The sequence below is a fragment of the Lygodium microphyllum genome, chromosome 7, assembly GCF_053477565.2.
Source record: "Lygodium microphyllum isolate KBCC chromosome 7, Lygodium_microphyllum_v1.1.10, whole genome shotgun sequence".
NCBI lineage: Eukaryota > Viridiplantae > Streptophyta > Polypodiopsida > Schizaeales > Lygodiaceae > Lygodium > Lygodium microphyllum.
The window spans coordinates 136,163,351-136,188,678 of record NC_141141.1 but is presented as its reverse complement, the minus strand read 5'-3'; the positions used below and the strand labels follow the sequence as shown (position 1 = coordinate 136,188,678).

General features: G+C 41.0%; 1 protein-coding gene and 1 pseudogene across 3 annotated transcripts in view; both read left to right on the top strand.

Moving 5' to 3' along the window:
* Positions 1–25,328, top strand: part of LOC148034003 (uncharacterized) — a 91,378-nt gene that overhangs the window by 25,404 nt on the left and 40,646 nt on the right. For 2 of the 3 annotated variants that reach the window (XM_087682017.1, XM_087682015.1), the window contains exon 3: positions 23,210–24,101. In XM_087682017.1, coding sequence (XP_087538143.1) covers positions 23,210–24,101 — 892 coding nt within the window. The remainder of the gene's footprint in view (positions 1–23,209; positions 24,102–25,328) is intronic. The other variant, XM_087682016.1, reaches the window with a different exon arrangement.
* Positions 5,559–14,076, top strand: LOC148034004 (uncharacterized; annotated as a pseudogene).

Here is a 25,328-nt window from a genome sequence, read left to right as displayed (position 1 = left end):
TGACTGTGGTCGTTGTAAAAAAGACTGTTTGCCCCAACCGGCAAAGCTGCTGAACAGATAACAAGTTCACCCCAAGTTGAAGGACATGATACACATTGTTAAGCGAAGCCAGATCTGGACCCTTTGTCAGAGTCAAAACTGATGCAACCTTGAGCTTGAATCTTGACTGAGGAGTTGCTTCCTACGCAGACCTGTCCGGCTGCAGGGACTCGAGAACAGAAAATGTTCGCTATAGGAGTCATATGATGTGTAGCTCCACTATGCATAATCCAAACAAGAGCTGAAGTGCTCGGCTGTGAACGAGTGGGCCCTCTGCGGTATCCTCGTCATCAGGAGGCAACTCACAGATGTGGACGAGACTCGCATCTGATGTCTCTATGGAGACAATGTGGGCCTTTGCAGACCAGTCACACAAGCTCTTTAGAGTTTAGAATGTTGTCGACTGAGATGATTGAGCGGTGGCAGTATGAGTCTGATCTTAGCACTGCTCCTTGCCATCACCCTATCTCCCTTGCTGGGGGTTGCCCGATTGAGGGGTGGGGGTTTGTGACTTAGATTTTGATGCTGTGCCTCTTGTCTTTGATCAACGCTCGTTGTCAAAATGGCCAGTCTTTTTACAATGTTGACAATACCTATTTTTTAAAGGTACATTCTGCCTCTTGATGAGAATGAAACTCAGGCAATAAGCCATGCATTAGCTCGACAATAGTGGAGGCATTCCTAGCCTTCCATGAGCAAACAACCTTGTATGGGATAACTGCGGGATCGGGTTCCAACCCTTGCCCAAGATCCCATAGGTTTTGGGAGTCAAGGACATGTCTCATTAAGTTCAACCAAGTGGTAAAGTTTGGCCTGTTAAAACGAGTATTGTCATTAAATGCATGCTTGGCAGAAGATGAGCTAGAACCATGAGGTGTTGGGTAGGTGGGGTAAGATGGATGTTGGGGATAAGATTGTGGGGTGTAAGATGGTGGAGGTGGATATGTCTGATAGATAGAAGGAGGGGGTAGAGGTAGTTAGGCAAAAGTAGACTGTGAGTGTCCAATGAGTGTTGATTGAGGCGGAGGCACTAGAACATGAATGTTTCCATAAGGTGCCGGTGTAGGTGGAGGCATTGGGATACGGAAGCCTTGTCCAAAGTGATGATGGGGCACATCAATATGACCAGAAGGTCCACTAGGTAAACCCATGGTGGCAAACTGTGGAGTCAACTGATCCACACTCAGGAGAGATTGGGGGGGATACCTAGGTTGCAATGATCCCGAAAATGTTTAAAGTAGGTGGAACACCACTCGGCTAAGGAAAGGATGAGGTCCTAAAGGATGTGCTTATGTTTCCATAACCCCCGGTGTGATGTGCGGTGCGACACAAGGTATCTGAAATGGAAATGTAAATGGTGTGAATGGAAGTGGAGAAGCAACGGAAAAATGTGGTGGGATGGGTGGGTTTTGAAAATGTGGTGTGAGAGGTGTAGATGCATTTTGTTCATTTTTAACATTTAATGATTGGAAATGAAAGTGTTAAGATGATGATGCGCCATGCAATGAAGAAAAAGGAACATCAAATTCATTTTGATTTTGTGAAGTAGACTAAAAAGAAAGGAAGGTTAAAAGAGGAGGTATCTAGCTTTTTCTTATAATCCCCACGACGTGTTCTAACATACAAGAATTGGTCCTCAAGAGGACATTTTCTGTAGTCAATAGATTGGACTCTTTCTTCCACATGATCTCTACCAATATATTGCAAAGCAGGAGAGGTAAAAGAAGAAGGAACAAAAGACGAATCTAAAGTACCTTGCATCGGAGTGGACGGAAGAGGATGAAAAAATGGAATATACTGCAGGTCTTGTTCTCCAAGAGGGGGCCCCATCCTTGATGGAGGTCTCGACGGCCCTGCAACATCATCAGATTTACGCGCAACATTTGAAGAGAGAAATTCATGCATACCTTCATTTAGAAGCTTTTCTTGAAGGGCAATCCTTTGATCGAGCTCCTCAATCTTCTTTTGTCTATAAGCTATGATCAATTTGTATTCTTCAGAGATGAGCTTGCCTAGCTTTTCTTCCATGTAATCAGAAGTGCCTTTCACCATGTTGGAAGTTTGTGGAGCAAACTGATCGACCCACTCTCGCTCGGTTCTGGGCATAGTTGTTTTTGGAGATTGAATTGGTATTGTTGTGTTCGAAGTCAATTGAACCTACTGTTGTTCTTGCTTTTTGTGTAGAGTTTTCAGATCAAAGGCCTAGGTTTCTCAGAGAGTATCAGGCTTTGATACCACGTAAAGAAATGCCCTAACATAGAAACATAAATAGAAACCGTACGACAAAGCACAGACTGATAAAAGAACATAGTTAGGGTTAGGATAACTCAGAGACAATGAATATTTAATGAATGAAGTGATATGACTACTGAATATACGATGCTCATGCAGCAAACACACTATGCAGTGAATGAATACTGTATCTCGAACTCTTGTATCTCAAGGATCGGGGCATGGGTAATGAGCTGGAGAGTTGTCATACTCTCAACGGATCTCGAATCATAGCAACACAACCTTTGGATGTCGAACACCAACAAACGCACTAGTGAGAAGGTGGATCTGATGCAGATAGCAGTGAGGAGAGAGAAAGACTAAAAACGCACGCAAGATAGCCTACAACAGAGAGAGACTAAAAACGCAAACCACAGGAGAGATAAAGACTAAAATCGCAGGCAGGACTGTAAACACCCCGAACAACGTAGTATGCTTAATAATTATAAAATTCGCTTGTTTTCGAGACTTAATCTAAAAGAGAATGAACACTTAAAGCTGAAAATGAAAATTACTCACAAAATTTCAGCCATGAAAATGTAAAAGTAATGGAGACAAGATTGAGGGTTGAAGATGGGCAAAAAACATCTCCCTCCCCGCCCCCCCCCCCCCCCCCCCCCCCCCTTTCCCTCCCAGGAATGTATTTCTGCTCAACCCAAGTCCCTTAGGGAAGAGCTCAGTTACAATCAACCTGAGAGTGAGGAGAAGTAATTCTCACTCTCACAAGATCATGCAAAGATGTACAAACACTAATGCATTATCTATTATGCAATGATAAGAACTGATGGGGATGGATGGGGCCAGTTTCTGGCTATCTGTGGGTGCTGTACATGAGTTTACAGCAAAGAAAAATGATGCTGAATGAAGAAAAACGAGCTCTTATTTATAGGAGAGGGAAGAGCTAGTACAAAAGGGGAAAGTGGAGTAGCACAAGACAAGTGTCCAGCCACATGTCATGAGATGTGACAAGTGGTGGGACACTTGGAAACTTGTGTGACAAGTGTCTTGACACTTGTCTCTTCTCTATGGCCTTCCTTTTTGGGTTGAATACTGTCAAGAATAGAAACAACCAAATTTAGTAAGCACAGTCAGGGTACAGAATTTACTATTTTTAGAATGTCATCCCTATTTTTTAGGACTAGCATTTTTAGGCTAATTCAAGGCTCCTAAAATTTAGGGACCCCCCAATATAGGTGTCATATGAAAGCTTTTTCCGTGTACATCGCAAAAACAGTATCAGAATCTTCATGTGACTTTCCTATGCAAAGAAATGTGCATTTCAAGCTTTCAGCCCACACATGCACATTGTACAAGCATTTCATGATCATGTCATCTTGTTGATTGTAACTGTCTGTTCTGGCGGATCTAGCCCACACTTCAAGGCATCAATCCTTTCTGTGTGCGAGTCTAACCTTGATATGCATGAGTTCTGGTCACAGGCGCCCAATCGGGCCATATAGGTGGAAGTGAGAACTATCTTTTCTCTAACCCACCGTGTGGGTCCACCATAATCTATGACCACTCATCAGTGGCCAGCTCCAATGCACTTTTCTTTATATCTAATTAGTGCAAAGGAAATAAATTTAATAAATCATTATATAGACAAATTAATGAAAAAGGATACAAATTCTGTTTCTATAGAGTTGTGACAAGGACAGCTTGCAGGAGAGAGAAAGACTAAAAACGCAGAATGCAGGACTGTGATGACGTGGCAAGCTGTACGGCAGCAGGTCTGCGCAGGAACAGCAGTTGCTTGGTTGGAATCAGCTCCAATTTGCGTGAACAGGGTTGGAAATCAGGTGCCAACTGATGGAGATAGCAATGGACAACTTCAGTTGAGATGTCCTTCGTGAACGGGGTGTGGGTAGCAAGCTGAAACACCTGAAATTTGCAAAAACGAGATTAAGGGATGAATGGAGGGCAGCATACGTATTTATAGAAAGTTTGGGACCTCCCAAGTGGGTTTGTGCTTATGGGACAGTGAAACTCTGTAGGATCATGTTTCTTTTAAATAAATAAGGTTTCTTCATTACTGAAGCATGTTTTGGGGCTGTTTAACTAAAGCTAATGCATTTTTAGCTCAACAATAGGGTGGTAGAACCTAATTAAGCACTTAATTACAACAATTAATAATGAGCATAAAGTGAAATACACACATTACCTTAACAATCTTGGACAATAGACATTTCGTTGGTTCCGAAATTGGCACTTCTTTTGGTATTTCTTTAACTTTGATTGCTAATGGATAGTGTAAAGTTGAGATTCCACAATCTCCTTTGCTGATCCAAAAGCCCTTTGCTATATATACAATCAACAAGCAATTGGGCCAATTGCCCCTTGATTTTCACAAGGATTTGCACAAATGGAACCATCAATTGGCCAAACACTATCCCAATTTACAATGGATGGGCTGGCATTTGAAATCCCTATTAATTCCATGAATTTCAAGTGCTGATTTCAGTGTATGATGCCTTCTCTTGATGACATGGGCCCCAAGGTGGTTGTCAAGCCCTAATTTTTACAGAAATTTAGGGCTTACAACAGAAATCCTGCTATTCTCCACCAAATCTGGCCGAGATTAACTGCGAATGGTTAAGTGCTGAGATCTCTTAAGAGATTATTGGAGAAGGTGAGAGGAAGCCAAGATGAGAGAGAAATCTGATTTTCTTTATGAGAACCCTAAAGTCTGCTAGTTGCAAGGTTGTAGTTGTACGTACATACGGATCGATCCCTACTGTACGGATCTGAGAGAGAAATCAGATTTTCTTTACGAGAAAACCCTAAAGTCTGTTGGTTGCAAGGTTGCAGTTGTACATACGTACGGATCGATCCCTACTGTATGGATCCGTACCTATACGGATCGATTGGTACGTTTATTTTTTTTGAAAACCCCTTTTTGACCTTCAAAGTACGAATCTGGGGTTATTTCGGAATTTTACCTGCAGCGCTCTGTTTTGCTCTGTCTCTACACACTGTGCACATTGCAACCAGGTAATTCTCACGCTCTCTCTCGCTCATGGCCTTGGTTCCTCATGATGCATCTCTATCTCGTACTGTACTCGTTCTCTCTCAACCGCGAGCAGCCAATGTACTGCATGATTAATCTCGTCTCTCTCTCGCTCCCTCCCTCTCCCTCCCTCTCCCTCTCCCTCTCCCTCTCCCTCTCTTTGTCTCTCTTTCTTCCTTTGGAGTATGCTCTAAGCTCTGTCTCTCTCTTTCTTTGTGTTACACAGCTTCCAGGATCCAATATGCGGAAGCCATGCAACCCCTATTGGCAAGAGCACACCAATGTCATCCGTGTTATTAATACACCGACCCATGCTGGTTCTGGCACGTGTAGATGGCAGTGCAAGTATTGCAACTTTGAGCTCACAAGCACAATTTCTTGCGTCGTGATACACTTGACAGGTATTGGCACCACCGGCAATTGTGGTGGGTACAAGCAGGTGCCGCAGGATTTCAGAGATAAGCTCATTGCTGAGAATTCATCAACAACAAAGGGTTCAAAGAAGGTAAGGGGCAGCCAGCACACTCAAGATGCGCTTCATGATGTGCTTGTGGGGGAGATGGGTGATTCTTCCACACAGGATAGCCAGCCTACAGGGGGCAAAAAGAGGGCCCGTGTTATGCAGGAGGTTGATGAGGATGATGATGCACATGTGCTGAGACAGAGTACTTTGCCTTCACGTGTGTCATCTCTTTCGTGGGTGAAAGAGAGACAAAAAGTGGCTGAGATGGAGATTGCTCGCTCTCTTGTGGAGTGCAACATCTCCTTCAATGTACTGAGGACTCATCAAAGGAAGAGAATTGGTGAGGGCTATAGCAGAGGTTAGCCACACAGACTCGTGGTTCGGGGTGGAGTATAACAAAATGCGTACCACGATACTTGAAGAGTAGAAAGCCTTGATAGACAAGGCATTGGTACTTGTCAAGGCGGGATGGCAGTCTTTTGGGTGCACCATCATATCTAATGGCTGGAGTGATATGCGTAGATGACACATTATCAATATTTTGGTGTCCTCATGTCTTGGCACATACTTCTTGCGGGCTGTGGATGCAGGAAAGGCAGGAGAATCCATCAGTGCTGAGTTTATTTATCACCATATCAGATAGGCAATTTTGGATGTTGGGCTAGAGAATGTGGTCCAAGTGGTGACAGACAATGCTTCAAATTGCAAGCGTATGGGTGAATTGGTCGAGCCAGAGTTTCCTCGCATTGCTTGGACTCCTTGTGTTGCACATTGCTTGGACTTGTTGATGGAGGATATTGGAAAGTTGCCATGGGTGCAACCTCATGTTGCAGATGCCACAAAGATTACTACATTTTTTCGAAAAAAACATCAGGCTTTGGCCATCTTCAGGAGCCATAGTGCACTTGATATAGTGCGACCGTCGAAGACGAGGTTTTCTTATACGTTCCTAGTCTTGCAGACGCTTTTTAGATTGCGGGACCCAATACTGTGGTGGACCCGAAATTGAGGTTTATGCACCATGCGCAGACAGAGGCCACTAGATACATTCAGCGGAAAGTGCTTGACGAGGCCTTTTAGATAGAGGTATAGAGCTTGACAGTGGCATTGCAGCCTATCCATGTCCTCCTCCGAGTCACATATATGGAGGGCTCTACTCTTGGACTGGTCTAGCATCTCTTCATGGAGATGAAGCGTCGTATTACCACTTGTACGACATTGACGGAGTCTCGGTGAGTGTACACTTGGATATTGTTCTTGGCTGATTATATTAATATTAAATAATATGCACATTGCAACAATATATTTAAAATTATATTATATAATGACAATTGGAATGTTGGCTTGTCAATTTGTAGCCGGGGTGACATCTTGGCTATTGTAGAGCGGTGATGGACGTTTATGAGCCGTCCCATTCGAATGCTACATTGCTTTATCTCTTCTACAAGAAGCTAGAGCTGTTTAGTGAGAGCACTCTGCTCACGTAGAAAGACTAATATATCAACATAATGTACGACGAAGATGAGCAACTTGAGGTTGATGTAGAGATGGTGTGTTACATTAATAAGGTAAATTATGGGAGACAGACGTGATGGATGACCGTCCAGGTGCCTTGGGCACCCGAATGGGGTCTAGGGGAGCCTAGAGAGTAAGAGAGTCCAAGAATAGTAGAACTCACCTGAAGTGGACGACTGGTAGAGGAAACGGGGAGAGAGGTGCCAGCACTTATCTAGGCGAGGTTGGGAGGAGAAACGTATCACTCGTGCCATTGTTTCACAATCTCTTAGTCCGTCATGGAGAGTTGGAGTGCTGCTCATTAGACTGGTTAATTACATTGCACTGGTATCAAAGCCGCTGGGTCCTCACGAAGAGTTGCCGGGTCTTCACGAAGAACTATTGGGTCCTGCTTTCGCCTGTCTCCCACGAAAGCTTTCGACTGTCCTCATGTGAATGCTTTCTTCCATCCGGAAGCGAAACAAGACTCGAGAAGACGGCGCCCACACGTCACACTGGTATCAGACTCGAGAAGACGGTGCCTACATGTCACACGTTACACTGGCTGGTACCTCGTCATACACGATTGAGTTCGTATAGTGCAACTGGATGGCAGTATTAAGCCAGTCAGGCGAAGTCCCGTTTGACACATAGCTGTGGATACAGCTAGTTCACACGTGACCTGTTTAGGAAGGGGGTGTGTTTAATCCCCTCCTTATTCTGTGTTCCTGTCCAACATGCTTCTTTTCAACGCGACTGGCTCGGTTTTGGGAAAGACGAACTATTCCTCACTCTTTGGGGTTATTACTAAACTGTTAAAGCCATCAACAGCTGCCCTATCACTATAATCAGGGAAGTATTTCACTTTGTACGCAAATTTCTTATATTTGCTTTCCAATTCGAGTGTATTAATGGAGGGGAAAGGGAGAGAGGGAGTAATTGAGGGTTCTAGTTCTGGGGACCACCCTATGGTAGATCCCCATGAAACAGAGATACAAGAAGAACAATGGGAATAATTTTTTGCCACACGAGAACAATTTGATGATCTAACTGCTCGTGTGCAGGCACAGGGGGTTCAAATGGAAATTTTAACTCAAACACTCACCGAAATAAAATCTCAATTAACCTTATTACTAGAAAGAGATAAGAATAAGCTAGAAACCTCGGATATTCTATCTTCATTAAAAGATTTAGATGTAACTATGCAAGATCTTAAGGAACCCCACCAAAAGCTAAGGGATAATCCAGTGTTAAAAGATATGAAACCCCCTCAGTTTCACGGGGAGGAAAAAGATAGAAATAAAGACACTATCTTTAGTTTTCTCCAAAAATGGGAGGATTTGCACAAACTTAAAAATACTCCACCACATCTCCAAGCGCTGGAGGCCAGTTTAACTTTGGGGCCGAAGGCATATAAATGGTGGAAAACTTTAAAGGAGACAAATAAAATACCTGAAACTTGGGCTCAATTTGAATCAGTCTTTTTGAAAGGATTCCTTCCTGAAAATGAAATGGAAAGAAATTGGGAAGATTGGGATTATGTCAGACAAAAGGGAAGACCCCTGCTGACATATTTGGAGGAATATCGTGAGATAATTCTCAAATTGGAAGGAATAGATGAATTTCAAACGACAAGAGGATTCATCAGGGGACTAGATAAGGCCTGTAAAAAGGAAGTGAAAAGGAGTTCACCTAAGACGCTTGAAGAGGCAATTAAATTTGCATTAATCAATGAAGATAGTACGCGTCCAGATACACTCACTAGTCTCACTGATACGGAGCTTAAGACTAAGGAATTGGAAACCTCAAAATTGATAGGCAAACTTAAAAGGAAAATGCCATTTCTTAAGGGCAAGAAACAACCCTTTGAAAAGAAACAATAGGTAAGGCCAAAGTTAAGTTAAGATGACTTTGATAAGGCAAAAAAAGAAAGGCCGTGTTTCAATTGTCTATCCCCTAACCATGCTACTTGGAATTGCCCTCAAAGGGAAAAGGGGGAAGATAAAGGAAGAGGATAAGAACAAGGGAAACGGAAAAGAAAAACCAATCCATGTAGTGCAGATCCTGGAATTAAAGGGGCATGAAAAGTATAAATCTTTAGAGGTTTTGCACAAGGATGTAAATCATAGGTGTTGTATGTCAACTTCTATGTGGCAGCCTACTTTTGGGCCACATGATTTAGTTAGAGTGCATGGATTGATAGCTGGAAAAAGGGTTAGAGTCATGATTGATGACTCTGCTACCCACAATTTCATAAATTATGCACTTGTCAAAAATTGAAACTTCCCCAACAAAAGAGTGGGCATCGATATGTTGTTCCTATGATGCAAGGTCAAGATAATAAAATATGGGATACAATGGTATCCAATTTGGAAATTGAGATTCAAGGATATAAAGATAAACTTGATTTCCAAATTATAAATATGGAAAGAGCCGATATTGCTTTAGGGAGGGAGTGGCTATGGGGATTGGAACCATCCTTAAAATGTAGTTATCATCATAATACACTAGAATTTGAAAGGTATGGTAAGACTTTTGTGATTCAAGGTGAACATGAAGTATCTGATAATCCTTTGTTGTGTTCCACGGAAGTTCAGAAGCTGATAAAGAAGGAAGCTTGTGAGGTATATGTGTTATGGTCTCTCCCTGTACAAAACACTTTTACCTTTTGTAATATAAAGCAACAATTTTCTTATGTTTGTGAGTTGAATGTAAGTAATGAATTAAGTGATTTGTTAGATGAATTTAAAGATGTGTTTCCTTCTGATTTACCAAGTGGCCTTCCACCACATAGGGGTGATATAAATCGCCCCATTGACACAGATAGGAATACACACCCTATTTCTAAACCACCTTATAAGTTAAGTGAAACACAACACCAAGAAGTTGAAAGACAAATTAAGGATTGCCTTGATAAAGGGTTTATACAACCGAGCAATTCACCTTGGGCTTAGCTAATTTTATTGGCAAAGAAAAAAGATGGTCCTATGCGACTTTGTGTTGATTATAGAGCACTTAACAAGATAACAGTGAAGAATAAATTTCCCATGCCCAGAATGGAAGATCTTTTTGATCAATTACAAGGGGCAAAATTCTTCACAAAGATAGACTTAAGATCAGGCTATCACCAAGTAAGAATTAAGGTACAGGATGTTCCCAAGACAACATTTCGTACTAGATACGGACATTATGATTTTTTGGTGATGCTTTTGGCCTCACTAATGCACCAGCTATCTTTATGAAGTTGATGAATAGTGTGTTACGGCCCTATCTAGGACATTTTGTAGTAGTCTTCTTGGATGATATCTTGATCTTTAGTAGATCAAAAGAAGAACATTTGGAACACTTACGATTAGTATTCCAATTGTTAAGAACACATTCTCTTTATGCGAAGAAAACTAAATGTGAATTCTTCGCACAAGAGGTCAAATATTTGGGGCATATTATCTCGAAAGAGGGAATTAAGATAGATCCAGAAAAAGTAAGGGCAATTATTGAATGGCCATCTCCAAGGAACTTGGAAGAGCTGCAGATCTTCCTAGGATTATCTGGATTTTATCGTAGATTCATTCGAGATTATGCTAGAATAGCTGTTCCAATGACAGACCAAATCAAAGGAAAATGGAAGAGCTTTAATTGGGGAACAGACCAAAATGAAAGTTTTCAAGAACTTAAGGTACCTATTGCTACAACTCCAGTACTATTAATTGTGGATCCCAATAAACCATTTGTGGCTGAAGCCGATGCCAATGATAAGGCGATAGGCGCGGTCTTATTACAAGAAGGTCGACCGGTTGCTTTTGAAAGCAAGTAGTTAGACCGTGCAAAACAGAATTATTTTGTTTATGAGAGGGAGTTGTATGCAATAGTACATGCAATGAAGAAATGGAGGAACTATTTGTACGGTACCAAACTTTTGATCTTATCGGATCTTGAAAGCATTAAGTGGCTTAATGACCAACCGGATCTACAAGGGCGTAAAGCCAGATGGGCTGAACTCCTCCAGGAGTTCGACTATGAGATAAGATATAGAAAAGGAAAGTATAATATAGTAGCTGATGCACTCAACAGAATGCCCATCATAAATGAATTGAGTTTTACTCAGTTCACTTCCAACTTGCTTGAACCTTTAAAAGGGAAATGCCAGGTTGATCCAGCATATTTCAACATATGGGAAGCAATAAAAAATGGGGATCCAAATGAAAAAGCCTCCACTGAGGAAGGAATATCTGAGGATGTTCAACAAGGAAATGGAGCATCAGGGGTTGCTCAAACCGGATTCAAGTGGAAGAATTTTACCATTGATAATGATTATTTACTCTACAAGGGTAGGGTATGTGTCCCGAAAGATAAAGAAATAAGGCGCCAGATACTCTTTGAGTGTCATGATACCGCTAGTGCGGGACATCCAGGAGTTAATAAGACTTATAGTCTTATTAAAAGGCAGTTCTATTGGCCTGGAATGAATAAGGACGTCCTCGACTATGTGGTCAAATGTAATAAATGCCAGGTTAATAAAGCTGAAAGATTGAAAATGGGAGGACTTCTCCACCCATTAGAGATTCCTTCGGGAAAATGGAAGAGTATCTCCATGGACTTTATTGTTGCATTACCCAGAACACAGAGGGGAAACGACTCTGTGTGGGTGATTGTGGATAGGTTAACCAAAATGGCTAGGTTTATTCCCACTTCAACTGATGTTAAAACACCGGAATTGGCTAGATTGTTCGTAGAGAACATATACCGATTGTATGGCCTTCCGGCAAATATAGTTTCTGATCGGGATAGAAAATTTGATAGTCAATTTCGGCGTGCTGTATTTAGGAAGTTGAATACTAAACTTAGCATGAGTACGGCAGACCATCCGCAATTTGATGGGCAAACTGAAAGGGCTAACCAAATCCTTGAAGATATGCTCAGGGCATATATAAGTAAAAGGCAAACTAATTGGGAAGAGTATCTACCGATAGCAGAGTTTGCATATAATAGTGCCGAGCACTCTTCCACTGGATATAGTCCATTTATGTTAATGTATGGGTTTCAGCCCAGAGCTCCTAAGGGTTTGGGCAGCCAAGGACTTTTTGGAGGATATAAATAGCATGTTAAAATTTGCTCAAGAAAATATTAAGAAAGCTCAAAATCAAACTAAAACCATGAAAGCGGGACGATGTGCAAAGCTTTCACCCACGTATTGTGGTCCTTTCACAATACTTAAAAGAGTGGGAGAACAGGCTTACAAGCTCCAACTACCTACTGGTAGTAAAACACATCCGGTTTTCCATGTAAGTAAGCTAAGGAGGAAGCTGGGTGATTTGGATAATTTGATCTTAAATGATAACATTGAGGAGCTATTAGATGACCAATCTAATCCACATGAGCTAGAAGAAATATTAAATGTTCGTAAGAGACGAACAAGGAATACTATTTATCAAGAATGTTTGGTTAAGTGAAAAGATTGTTCAAAAGAAAGCTGAAAATGGGAGCAAGTAAGTACCCTAAGGAAAAGGTTTCCCAATGTATAGTTGGACCTTCCAAGTATCGTTTTCGTGGACGAAACCGATTCTTAAGGGGAAGGAAATGTTACATTAATAAGGTAAATTATGGGAGACAGGTGCGAGGAATGACCGTCCAGGGGCCTTGGGTACCCGAACGGGGTATAGGGGAGCCTAGAGAGTAAGAGAGTCCAAGAATAGTAGGACTCACTTGAAGCGGGCGGTTGGCAGAGGAAATGGGGAGAGATCTGCCAGCACTTATCTAGGCGAGGTTGGGAGGAGGAATGTATCACTCCTGCCATTGTTTCACGATCACTTAGTCCGTCATCGAGAGTTGGACTGCTGCTCGTCAGACTGGTTAATTACGTTGCATGGTGAGTTTTATGAACAATCTAGGACCATCCTTTGCTAGAGGAGTGGTTTTGAGAGAGGAGGCAATGAAATTTCCTCTCATGTGGTGGTAGAGCTATGGAAGACAAGGTCTTCCAAAGCTGAGTCATCTTGCTCTACGAATCCTCTCGTAGGTACTCTTGACTCTTTCACAATTGCATCCATCTTTAAAGTTTAATTCATTAAGGGTTTTGACTCCAAAATTGTATTGTGATTCGTGATCGTAGGATTGTTTTGCTGGTGCTTGTGAGCGCAATTGGAGTGCTTACTCCTTGGTTCACGAAGATCCACAATCGACTTAGTACCGCTCAACTGGAGTGATTAGTGTGCTCGTGCGAGATTATCATGCTTTGGGGACATCCAAGCAGGTATATTTAATTGTCCAATGTCGTATGTCTTTTGACACATTTCAATATAATGAAGTCATTTTTTGTGGTTTTGACTTGTCGGATTTTACTTTTCCACAGGTAGATCCGACCCATGTGAAGATCGTGCCAGCCTCTACTTTGGACGACGTGGAGCAGTATGTCAGAGACGAGTAGGCAGATATTATACGACTCCATAGAGAGTTGGAGAGCATCGATCGCCGTGTTGCGAGCTCACGCACACGGGCTTTGGCGATACCTTTACGTGAGGAGGCTGTTGATTCAGAGAGTGCTAGATAGAGGAGCATTCGTTGGGGGAAGTTGCTTGTTCGTACGCAGCGGACTTGGGAGAATGAGGTTGTCACTCTCATTTATACTTAGGGAGAGCCAAGAGATGATGATGTAGCACATGGATCTCATGATACATCTTTCACATCATCACATGTGCCCGTGATGACAGAGCTTGAGTATGACAACGAGGGCAATGTCTTGACAGATGGGGACTTGCTCTCTTCTTGTGCATCATCATCATCATCATCTGGTGAGGAGTTTTGACTCTTAGATCGCGTTTCATTGTGGAGTCTAAATTTTGGACTAGCCCTTATATGCCTTTTGAGGACATTTCTATGTTGTAGTGTTGCAGCTTGCTATGTAGTATATGCATTGTATTCAGTTTCTTTTGATGCATTTGCAGCCTTTTAACATGGATGATAGTCGAAACTTTTGTTGTGTAAACATTGATTCATCAGTTTATATAAAGCTAAGAGTGGTGATTGGTGATTGAAGATTGATCTCTGATCGAAAACTGGTTTTGGTATCTGATGTTTGATTTTTGAAGTAACAAGTTTTACAACATGTGGCAAGGGTTTTGTGATTACTAATCAAATGTGTATTAGCAAAGACCTTATTAGATTGTCTTGTAGATCTCTCTCACCATTTAAAATGTATTTGGATCTTTTTATGTTTATTTTGATATGAAATGCCATATAGATTGATATTTTTTACATGGTACATATTTTTACGTACACAAAAAATTAATCTGTACGAAACAACATACAAATACGTACCGTACGTACACATCAACCTTGGCCGGCTGCTTGCTCCAGCTTGCATTTATTGCAGCCACCTATTGCAAAGCACCTCCAAAATGCTGTCACTTGATCAGCCATGGTGTTGCTAGCCCTTAGAAGGTGTCTCATTGCTATCCTCTGCCTGTTGAGGCCCCCAGATGGTTGTATCTGCAACAAATTGTTGTTCTCTGGTCAAAAAATGGATCAGCAGCTCCCCATCTCTCTCTTTCTCCTCAAGGCTGTAAACTAATTGAATGGCTGAGACCCAGCCCCCAAAAACGTTTTCTTAGTTTGCATGGGCTTTTTTGCCAAGTGGTAGCCTTCTAAATCCATTTTTCAGAATTATCCAGCCATTTAAAGAATTAAATAATTCTGAAAATTACTTTCACTTCTTCTGACTCTGCACAAAATTAAATGTGTCCATCCATAATTAAATTGCTAGGCCATTTGCAACATGGAGTGGTGTTTGAATCCCAAGCTCTGTTGACCCTTAGACTAGCATTAATTAATTAATTAATGCTAGTTTCTAGTGTTATCACTGACACTTATTGGCCAAACAATTGACCTAGGGTTAAAACTCACACCAATTGAACTCCCAAAGCCCAATTAGCATGATGTATCACAACTTTTGCCTTTGACTCCCATTGCACCCTTAGGGTCCTTGGCCTATTACCATGAAATAATTGCCATGTGCATCATATGTGCTAAACAACCTTGCACATTTGATTAGTAGCTTAATCAAATGTTTAAGCTAATGTTATCGGCAAGGTTAAAGTATCTCAAAGTTTCACATCCTGGCGACAAACCTTTCCCTTGAAATCCATGCAATCATCCTTGATTGCATTGCATTGTGCCAAAGTAAAAGCATATTGCACTAGAATTTCCATAAGGCATCACAGTCACAACATTGGCCAGTGTTGTCCAACCATGCCACATGCCCCAAACCTTGTTGAAAATTTCTAGTCAGCATAAACATCAAATAATACTAAGAATTAGTCAAGAATTGTTGCTAGAAACCCATTGGATGCATACGTCCTCATGTTTCTAAGTGTTCTGACTTCACAACCATAGTAAAGCATATTCTTAGCATAAACCATGGCTGAAACTGTAAATGGCATTTACTAACATGTTGCTGTCCATGGAACCAGTTATAAACTGAACCGATCATTTGCTGATCTGAGAACTGATCACAAACTACTGTAAATGTGACCCCAAATTGATCACAAACTGATTGCAAAAATGATCCTAAAAGTGACCATAAACGGTTCTCAAACTAATAAAAAACTAAGTTGAAACTAATTAGAATTTGATCTCAAAATGGAGGCAAAAGCTCATGCCCAACTGATCATGAACTAATCCCAAACTGATGCAAAAGTATAGTCTCAGAGCCATGGTAACAAGCATTACCCATTTGGATACATCTCACAGTGACTAGTACATTGAATAGTAACCCCATGGTAGATATATTGTTAGCACAATACCTTGAATGCATGTTGAATACATCTGAGATCCACTATATATGAGAGCTGTCCACAACTGGAGGAGTGGAAGTGCTACCTCCCCCTCCCCCTTGAGCATCAGGTAAATCTTTGGACCCTTGCTCTGTTGAACCTAATTGAGCCCGAACTGAAGTCAGCTCTAATTGAAAGGCATATCGGTATAGTTGCAACAATTGAGGATGGTCTGCCAAGTCATCCTCTTCCATCCACTTTGTATTTGTTGGTGAAACAATGCCGAAGCTTCATCAAGAAGCATACAGAAACTTGACTTCTAACTTTACTTGCTTTGAAACCTCGAGTAGGTTGTAGGCCTTTCTTCTCCTTAGAGCGCATCAAGAAACATTCTTGTTTGCATACTTTGGACCATTGCAATGTGACTGTGTATGGGAATTTGTATATTACCAACCATACCAAGATACATTTTCCCATACATCGCATGCATTGCAATTTACTAGTTGCATAGCCATCAATTCCCCGCATTGTGCCAATGTTTTCGAGCCCTTTCTTGTTTGTTTTGGCCTCTTTTCAATCTGATTTTCAGATTTGTTCCTTTCTCTAGCTTAAACGACTTTTTATTCGGCTTCCCACCACTCTCTAGGAAGTTCGAATCCTTCGCTCGTAGCAAAGGATCTGCTGTAGCAGTAGTCCCTATGAGCTGAGACAACTAGACATAGTGGATTTAATGCAAAAATCCTTGATTCTTTTGGTCAGTCCACAAACATATTTTTCTACTTGCTCATAAAGGGGTACAGGGCGATGAGAAGTAACAAGTAACAATGCATTCCAAGCCTTCTTATTATGTTGCTTCGAATTCTTGCATTCCTTAGCATCCAACTTATTCCAAGCTATCATGATGTCCACCTCAAAGGTACTTGTCAACCGATTTGATACAAGCATTTGCTTGAATTGTACCCATGTCGACGGTGCTCTACCTTGTATCAAAAGAGTGGACTACCACTGCAATACATTTCCCTTCAAGAAAGCGGATGCCTTTCGAATCACCAAATGGAGCATTTGCATGACCAACACTCATTCCTTGAGCCCGTAAGCATTCTGGGGTGTAGATGCATTACCAAATATGCTTCTTTGTGCCCTAGGCATCAAGCTAATATTGCCATACATAGGGTTTTGCATATTTTGGACCATACCGGAATACATTGGTCCTTGCACACCATGCATTGGTTGCTGCATATGATAATGAGTTGTGTCATACATCCCCGTATGCGGTCCCTAACCCATCATAGCATGGACACTAGTGCCATCACCAAAGTAACTTGGCTGCCCCATAATAGCATGCATGCTTGGCTGTCCAAAATCCATTGGATTGCCACTTCCACAATAGCCTTGCATTTGTATTCCTTGCCTGGTAGATACTAACTATTTTGTTTCCATAGCATCTTTGGGATCTTCAAATGAAGGCTTTGGCATTTCTTTCCATGCATCTTGTTGTCTGGAAGGTGTAGAAGATGATTTCTTCTTTTTGCCCTTGCTATCCTTCTTTGGAGCATTCAAAAATTGGGTGAATTGAGGATCCTTTGCCAATCCAGTAAAGGGATTTGCTGTTGTCCTCATCCGATTCTTAAACTCCTCATCAAATTCCTCTTTACTTTGCTGGTCATTAGCATCATTATGCCTTTTTTGATCAAGCACTTAATTATAATAATCAATAACTAAGCATAAACTGAAATGCACACATTACCTTAACAATCTTGGACAATATACATCCTGTTGGCCCTAAAACTGGCCATGGAGATAAATCATGTAATCTAAGCAATACAATGCTATCTTATGCTATCTTGGAAGTTGAACCAAATCAATCTAATCCCTCTATTAGAGACTTGAACATACTAGGAAATATGTGGGAAGGAGTAAACCCTAGATTGGTAAGGAATCACACTTCACTATTCTCTAGCCCAATCTAGCCATCCAACTGAACTTATTGCACCAATTGCTCATCTCATAAAAATAAATTCCTTGCTAACTCTAAACTTATTGTACAAGGTTGAAACCATGGTATCCTTTTGCTCTATATAGTATCCAATAAAGATACATTTTTAAGCCGTTGGATCAAGTTTCTCACGTCACTTATCCGGCACATGGACATACACAATACAATCAAACACTAGCACATGAATATACACAATACAGTCAAGCACTTTCAAGTGTGATAGTAGATACATTAGGTTTTGCTTGTAAAACATTCTTCGGGGATCATATCATAGATTAAAATTGTGGGAGTTTTGTTTGTAATAAACACATTGGCATAAAAAACCTTAGACTAAAAATACTTTTGCATATTCTTTTTAGCCATTAATACTCATGTAACTTTTGCAATATGCATATTTTTCTTTTTGCAATCCCATTTTGCTGTGGGATATACCTAGACATAAATTGTCGCTTTATACCGTGAGTATAACGTCCCCCTAGGGTCCCCCCCTAGGGTCCAACCTGCATATGAAACACGATGCAAGTCAAACTCATCATAAAAGGGAATGGAAATCAGCCTCACTTTGGAACGTAAAGCCAAATTGGCTCATCCTCGAGTTTGGGAGCTAGTAGTACATCAAGACATGATCGCGTCTCAAGGGTAGATGTTCCATACCACCAACCCACGACGTCTTGGCATATGGATGCGTTGCCCAATGGGCCAAGAGTCCAAGAGTGGTGATCACACAATGAATGTGCATAATAGGGGGTTTGAGTCCTATAAATGGGACTCGGTTGGCCTAAATCCGACGTGCCCTTAGGACATTCATACAGTCACTTCATGACCACTGTGACCAATGCTATTAGTGTCTATCCAAATGGCTAGGGACATAACACTTTTCCCCTTATGAGTGATTGCTATCCTCAATAATATCCTTAGGGATGAAGTGAGGAAAACAACTCTTTAATGAGCGTACTAACTCCCAAGTAGCTTAAGCCTTCAAGCAGTTTTTTCACTTGTCTAAATAGTCAGGATAAACGGTTCGACTGGATTGTTTAGTTCCAAGGTCAAGAACCAATTTGGATTCGAGTGGAACATAACAAGCAATATCCTTAAGCTGTAGGACTTTCTGAATTGGAACAATCAACTTCCCTTGTCCTAGTTGTTTTTTCAAACGACTCATGTGGAACACAGGTGAACTTGGATTTTCAAAGGAAAGTCTAGGATATGCTACTTATCTTCTTGGTAATCTGGAAACGACCACAATACCTCGAAGACAATTTTATAGCATTTGGTAGTTGTCATTGAATTGGAGTGTTTTGGGACTTATAAAGTAAACCCACATGCCTTCCTAGAGCTCTCTAGGAATATGATGTTGATTAGTATAAAACGTGGCATGATCATGGGCCGTTTTGATGCTTTGCCTCGCTATGGTCAACATATTGTGTAGAAAGTCGACCAAGGACTGCATTTTTATACCCTTGAGTTCAATGGCAATCGGTGGTTTCGGCTCATAATTGTAGATAAGCATAACGGGCTATAACTAGTAGCCAAATTCTTAGAACTCTATAAGCAAACTCAATTTGAGGAAGGTAATGCGCACAATTAGATTGTCTACAAGAGATGTATGTATGAAGCATATCCTCCATACTTTGATTGTTTGTTCAATTTGCCTATCGGTTTCAAGATATTCCAAGGATGACATGGACAATCAAGTTTTCAATTTTTGGAAAACTGTTTGCAAAAAATGGATAGTGAACTTGAAATCCTTGTCACTGACTATTTCATTGGGCAAACCATAAATTCTAAAAAGATGTTCAACAAAGAGACCAACAAACTCATGGCTTTTCACGATTGTCTGTGTAGGTACTAAGAATGAATCAAGTTATTTTTGTCAATTGGTCGATAGCAATCCAGATTCCATCATGTCTTTGATTTGTACGTGGCAATGCCGCCACAAAATCCATAGAAATGCTACTTCATTTCTATCAGGGATTTATAAAGAATGCAACATCTCTGCCTGTCTTTGCCATTTAGCTTTATTAAGTTAACATTGCGGCCACTCGTAAGACTTAATCATAGTCTTAATATATGGCCAATAAGAACAACATGCGATCAAGATTAAAGTCCAGTGCATGCCAGGGTATCCAGCGCTTGAAGCATCGTGATACTCTTGTGAATTTTTTTTGCGGATTTCTTGATTATGGGGCATACACACTTTGCCTTGTTTCAAAAGGAATCCATTACGAATAGAATACTTTTGTACCATCTCTCTCTTAGTAAGCAACTTTCAGTTGTTTGGATCATTGAAGCTTCCTAAGCAGTGAGCTACTAGATGCCTCTTGAACTAGTTGCGAGATCTTACCAAAGTGAAGATCGTTTTGGTAACGCCCTTTGAGAAAAAGATAGAAATCAGTCTAAATTTTGGAGAAAGATACGGCATTAACTTCAAGAATTCAACTAAGAGCATTAACAATCATATTAGTTGTGCCCTTCATGTAGCGAATTTCAAAGTCAAACTTTCACCAACTGACATTGAAAACTGAGCTGGCATAACTTGTCACAACTTTTTCCTTTGACATCCACACTTTCATTGAGATCTTTTGCTTGTAGCTATGAAATAATTCCATGTGTATCACATCTGCCTTACAACATTGCACCTTTGATTATTAAATTAATCAAATGCTCTAGCACGAGCAAAGCATCTCAAATTTCACATTGCTGTGATACACATCATTGAATCTCACGTCCAATTGTAGGTTGCTGCTTTGATAGCAATATAACGTTCCCCTAGGATCCAACCTACACACAAGACACGATGCCATCTAAACTCACCCTAAAAGTAACTCGACATTAGACTCAGCTCCCAACCATAGAGCCAAACGGCCTCACCCTTGAGCTTGACAGCTAGTAGTACTTCAGGTCATGATCATGTCCCAAGGGTTGGTGTTCCATATTACCAATCCACACCATCCCAGTGTACGGATGCGTCGGCCAACGGGCCAAGAGTCCAAAAGTGGTGATCACACAATGAATGTGCACAATAGGGTCTCGAGTCCTATACATAGGACTTGATTGTCCTAAACCCAAAGTGCCCTTAGTACATTCACAGTATGTCCCTTCATGAACACTGTGACCAATGCTACTACCACCAATCCAAATGTCCAAGGACATAACGATGAGACCTCAAAAAGTCATTAAACTCATTAGAGAGGTATTCTCTCGCTCCATTTGACCTCAAGCACTAACTTTCAAGCCTTATTCTGTTTCAATAGTAGCTTTGAAAGTTGTTGACTGCTCAAACACTTCACTCTTTTCCTTCGCGAAATACATACACAGCTTTCCAAAACAATTATGAATAAATTTAACAAAATACTTGTTGCCACCAAGAGATACATTTTGCATAGGCCCCCAAACATTTGTGTGCACAACATCTAGTATATTCCTGCTTACATCTCTATCATGCAAAAAAGGTTAGTCTTGCTTGCTTCCTGAATTGACATGCTTCATAGACCTTGTGTAACTCTACAACTCTAAAAGTAGGCAAATCTGTAACCAATCCTTGGGATTGCATTAATTTTAGCCTTTGCACATTGGCCAAGCTAGTAATCTAAAGAGCACACCAAGAGCTTAGTGTAGAGAGAAATCGCCTCTTGTCCACATGTGGGAGCAATCCAAGAAGTGGTTGACAATATCTTTCGCGAAGAGTCAATCAAAGTGAGATAAAAGAATTGTGTGTTTTTGATACATGCCTGATTTGAGTGTTCCATGGGAAATCTAAACTTGCTGAATAAAGACCTTGGCAACAACTGATTGTCAATGCTGTGATCCCTGACATTCAATAAAGTTGCCCCACCATACATTTTAGAGTAGCGACCATAGTGACATGGAACTTTGTTCCATGGGTTATGAAGCTACCATAGGATGTATATATGTAAAATCCCAAACTTAATTCACTTCTTAATCGTGTGAGAATGTTGCACATTGCTTCATTGAGATAGTTTTGTACATTGGGTGTTGTATCATCGTATGCTGCAAAGTTTCATAATATATCTTGTGATGTGGTGTTCCCAAATATATTTAGTAAACACTTTCCCGTTCCAAAAGGGAGTCTTTTTCGAGAATCGATCAATATGATCCCTTTTCATTTACTATTGTAGCAAGTTGCAACTAGGAGATGCAAAACTGGCCTGGATAAGAACCATACTTTTTCCATAGAATAAATCAACTTGATTGCACCAACCCAGCTAAAGACTTTTGTGTTTGGGGGAGCAAAGACGAAAAGTAAGAGAGCATGCTGATTATTAATGTTTGGGGAGCTTTGAGATGTACATGCATATGTGAAACCTGAGATTTCCAATACATGCATCTATCATGGATATGGGAAAACATTCAATTTAGGAGGGTTTTAGGGGCTACATCCACTCCATAGGGATAACCCAAATGTCTACTAGTGTCACCATTGCAAATGATAAAGCTGTGCCCCAGTGCATGCCCCAATGCATGCCAGTCTCTTTTTGTACAACTGACACGAATGAACTTTTGGGCATTGATGTAAGGGTTGGAGGATGACCCAAACAATTGCCAAATTGCCATTGCTTTATCCACATTTGCCTACTCTTCCTTGAGAAACATGAATGAATCATTTGCCAAGGATTGACCAGGGAGCTTCCCTAAGCCCTAACCACCTGCGTCACCAGCCCCCTTTCTCTTTTTTCTTCTCTCTCTCCCCTTTTCACCATCTTTTCTTGTTACCCCCTAACAAGAACCCAAAAAAGAAAAACAGCTACCACGATTTCTTTTGTGCACATGTACTCTTGATCTTTTATGAGATTGTGTCTTCTTGACAGATTTTTTGTAAAACCAGCTTGTGCAGTTATCTTCTGTGCAGTGAGTTTGTTATTCATTTCCATTGAGGAACTGTTTTAACTCGTATGGTGAATCATCAAGGAAGTCAATATAATGAGACCCCCCTTCCTGCTCTTCCCATTATGACCTCTTGCAAAAATAGTGGAGTCTCCAGTTTCTCTTAAGCATTAGTATAAGGTTTCTTTGCTTATTTCACTTGTAAAATTGTTGTAGGTTATTTGGATTGTGTCAACTTTACTCAGATGATGATCATTCTTACTGTTTGTTTAATGTCTTAAGGGTAAAAAGACTGTCTTCAGGTTTTACTGACAATAGCTTTGTAGCAGGTTCTTCGCTTCTACCCTTGAAGAAAAGGTGGTCAGTGGCAAGAATGTCTCCGAAGGGCAATCTGATACTGAAAAAGTGTTGACTCAGGCAGATACTACTGCAAAAGGGGCTTTGCCTGAAAATGAGACGGATAAGTCAAGGGAATGTTTTGATGCAAGTAAACAGGATCCACAGCAAGCTAATCGAACGGAAGATCACGATTCAGGGTGTATACATCCAAATTCATGTCCAAACGAGTTGCTTGTTGAAAGTAATAGTATGCAGAATGTGTCAGCTGTGGACCGATCTGAGGTTGCAAGAAAGGATTCTAAAATAGCCTCGGAAGCAAACAGCAAGGTTGCATCAACCAAAAAGTTCAGAGATAAGAAGTCTGATGGGTGTGAAAATGGAGTGTTGTCTTCGATGACCCCAACTACAAGAGAAGTTTCAGCGCCTCAGAATGATGAAATTTTGAGCCAGCCAGAAATTAACACCAGCAAGAATGGCTCAAAAGTGGATACCAAGGTTCTGGATCTCTTCCTGGGGAAACTGGAGCAAGCAATAGGGGCAACAGGCAAGACTGGAATGGATGACCCCATAATTCAATACATTAGAGGATCAAAAGGGAAACAATCAGCAGCCGGCCAGTCACCCAAAAAGACTGAATCTGAAAAAGACTCTGACCAGGTCACAAATCTAGCAGGTGAAAGCCATAAAGATGCAGATGCATGTCAACAGGCAGCAAGTACCTTGGACCAAGGTGGTACTTGTGAAGGCCTCTTGCCCAGCAATGAGACAGAGCTAGGACAAGGAAAAAAGCTGGGATTGGTTGATGATTTTGCCGATCTGGATCTGCCTGACGAAGCTGGAAACGGAAGTGGAATTTCAAACAGCTTCAGAAGGAATTCTGTAAGACAAGATTTTTGCTGATCTATTGTGTAACGTTAGTTGGTTACAGAAATTGGTCTAGTGAATGCAGAGGTTGTTGTGTAGTTTTGGTGTCAATGTGTGAGAGTACTGTAGTGGATGGAATGTTCAACATGTATTTAGTAGTTATTGTGGGCAACTAATGAGACAACATCAAGTATAAGTGGAACATGTGCATAATGACATAAGGGCATGTGATGCCATTTTTCCTAATTTTGGCATACTTGTTGTACATGTAAATGTACTGAAGTAGTTTCATGGATTTGGAAAGATAGAATCTTGCCATTTTGGCCTCACTGAAAAAGGATTGATATTCATTAAAAGCATTGTGCATGTTGTCCTATTCCCTCCTAACAATGTGAATATTCTCTAGTCATATGAAGGCTTGATTAAATCCATACCTTTTTTCTTGAAGAGAAGAAAATTCTACTAAGGACACTTTGGAGGGAAAAAGGTAAAACAGAGATAATACAAAGAAAGCCCTCTAACGAGCAGCTAGCTATATCGCAAGTACAATTGTTAAGTGGATAACCAATTTGGTTGGCTATAGTGGCAAAGCAGATATAGTGCTAGGTGAAAAAAGGTGCTGGAATCCCAGGTCTGCAGAAAAGCATCTCTCCTCCTCATCCCCTTGAAACCACCTTGTGACTTCTCCTATCTCCTGTGGTGAGCGTGAATGATCTTTGAAGTTTGTCCAAAACCCAGAAAGACTCTTTGTGGTGGAAATGCCCTCGAGGTCAATAGCATTGTTGCACCTTGCAATATTAATGAACCAAGCAATGATATTCCCATCTATGACAGTGCCTTTGAGTCCACTGTGCATGAGAGTAACCTTGAGTGGGGATTCTGTTCAAATGCTGGTGGTCAATGATGCCTGTTTGGAGAGAGATTTGCTCCAATTATTTTTGAGCCAAGGATTCCAAAGAGACATGGAGGCTTTTTAGAGAGCAGTGCCCAGCCATGCCTATCACATCCCCTGCTACATGAAGACAGGATGCAGCTAGCCTATACACAGTACTAGATCAGTCCCCCTCTTCCCAAATCCACTGATATCTTAACCACAGTCAACTACTTTCTTCACAGAGAGCATGGCATGGGAGACCACTGACATGTTATGCAAAGCACATGATCGTGATGCATTGGTAGCTGAGCACTTGATATATGCCAGACATATGGTGGCAAAACTCTTGGCATATGTGTTTTTAATAG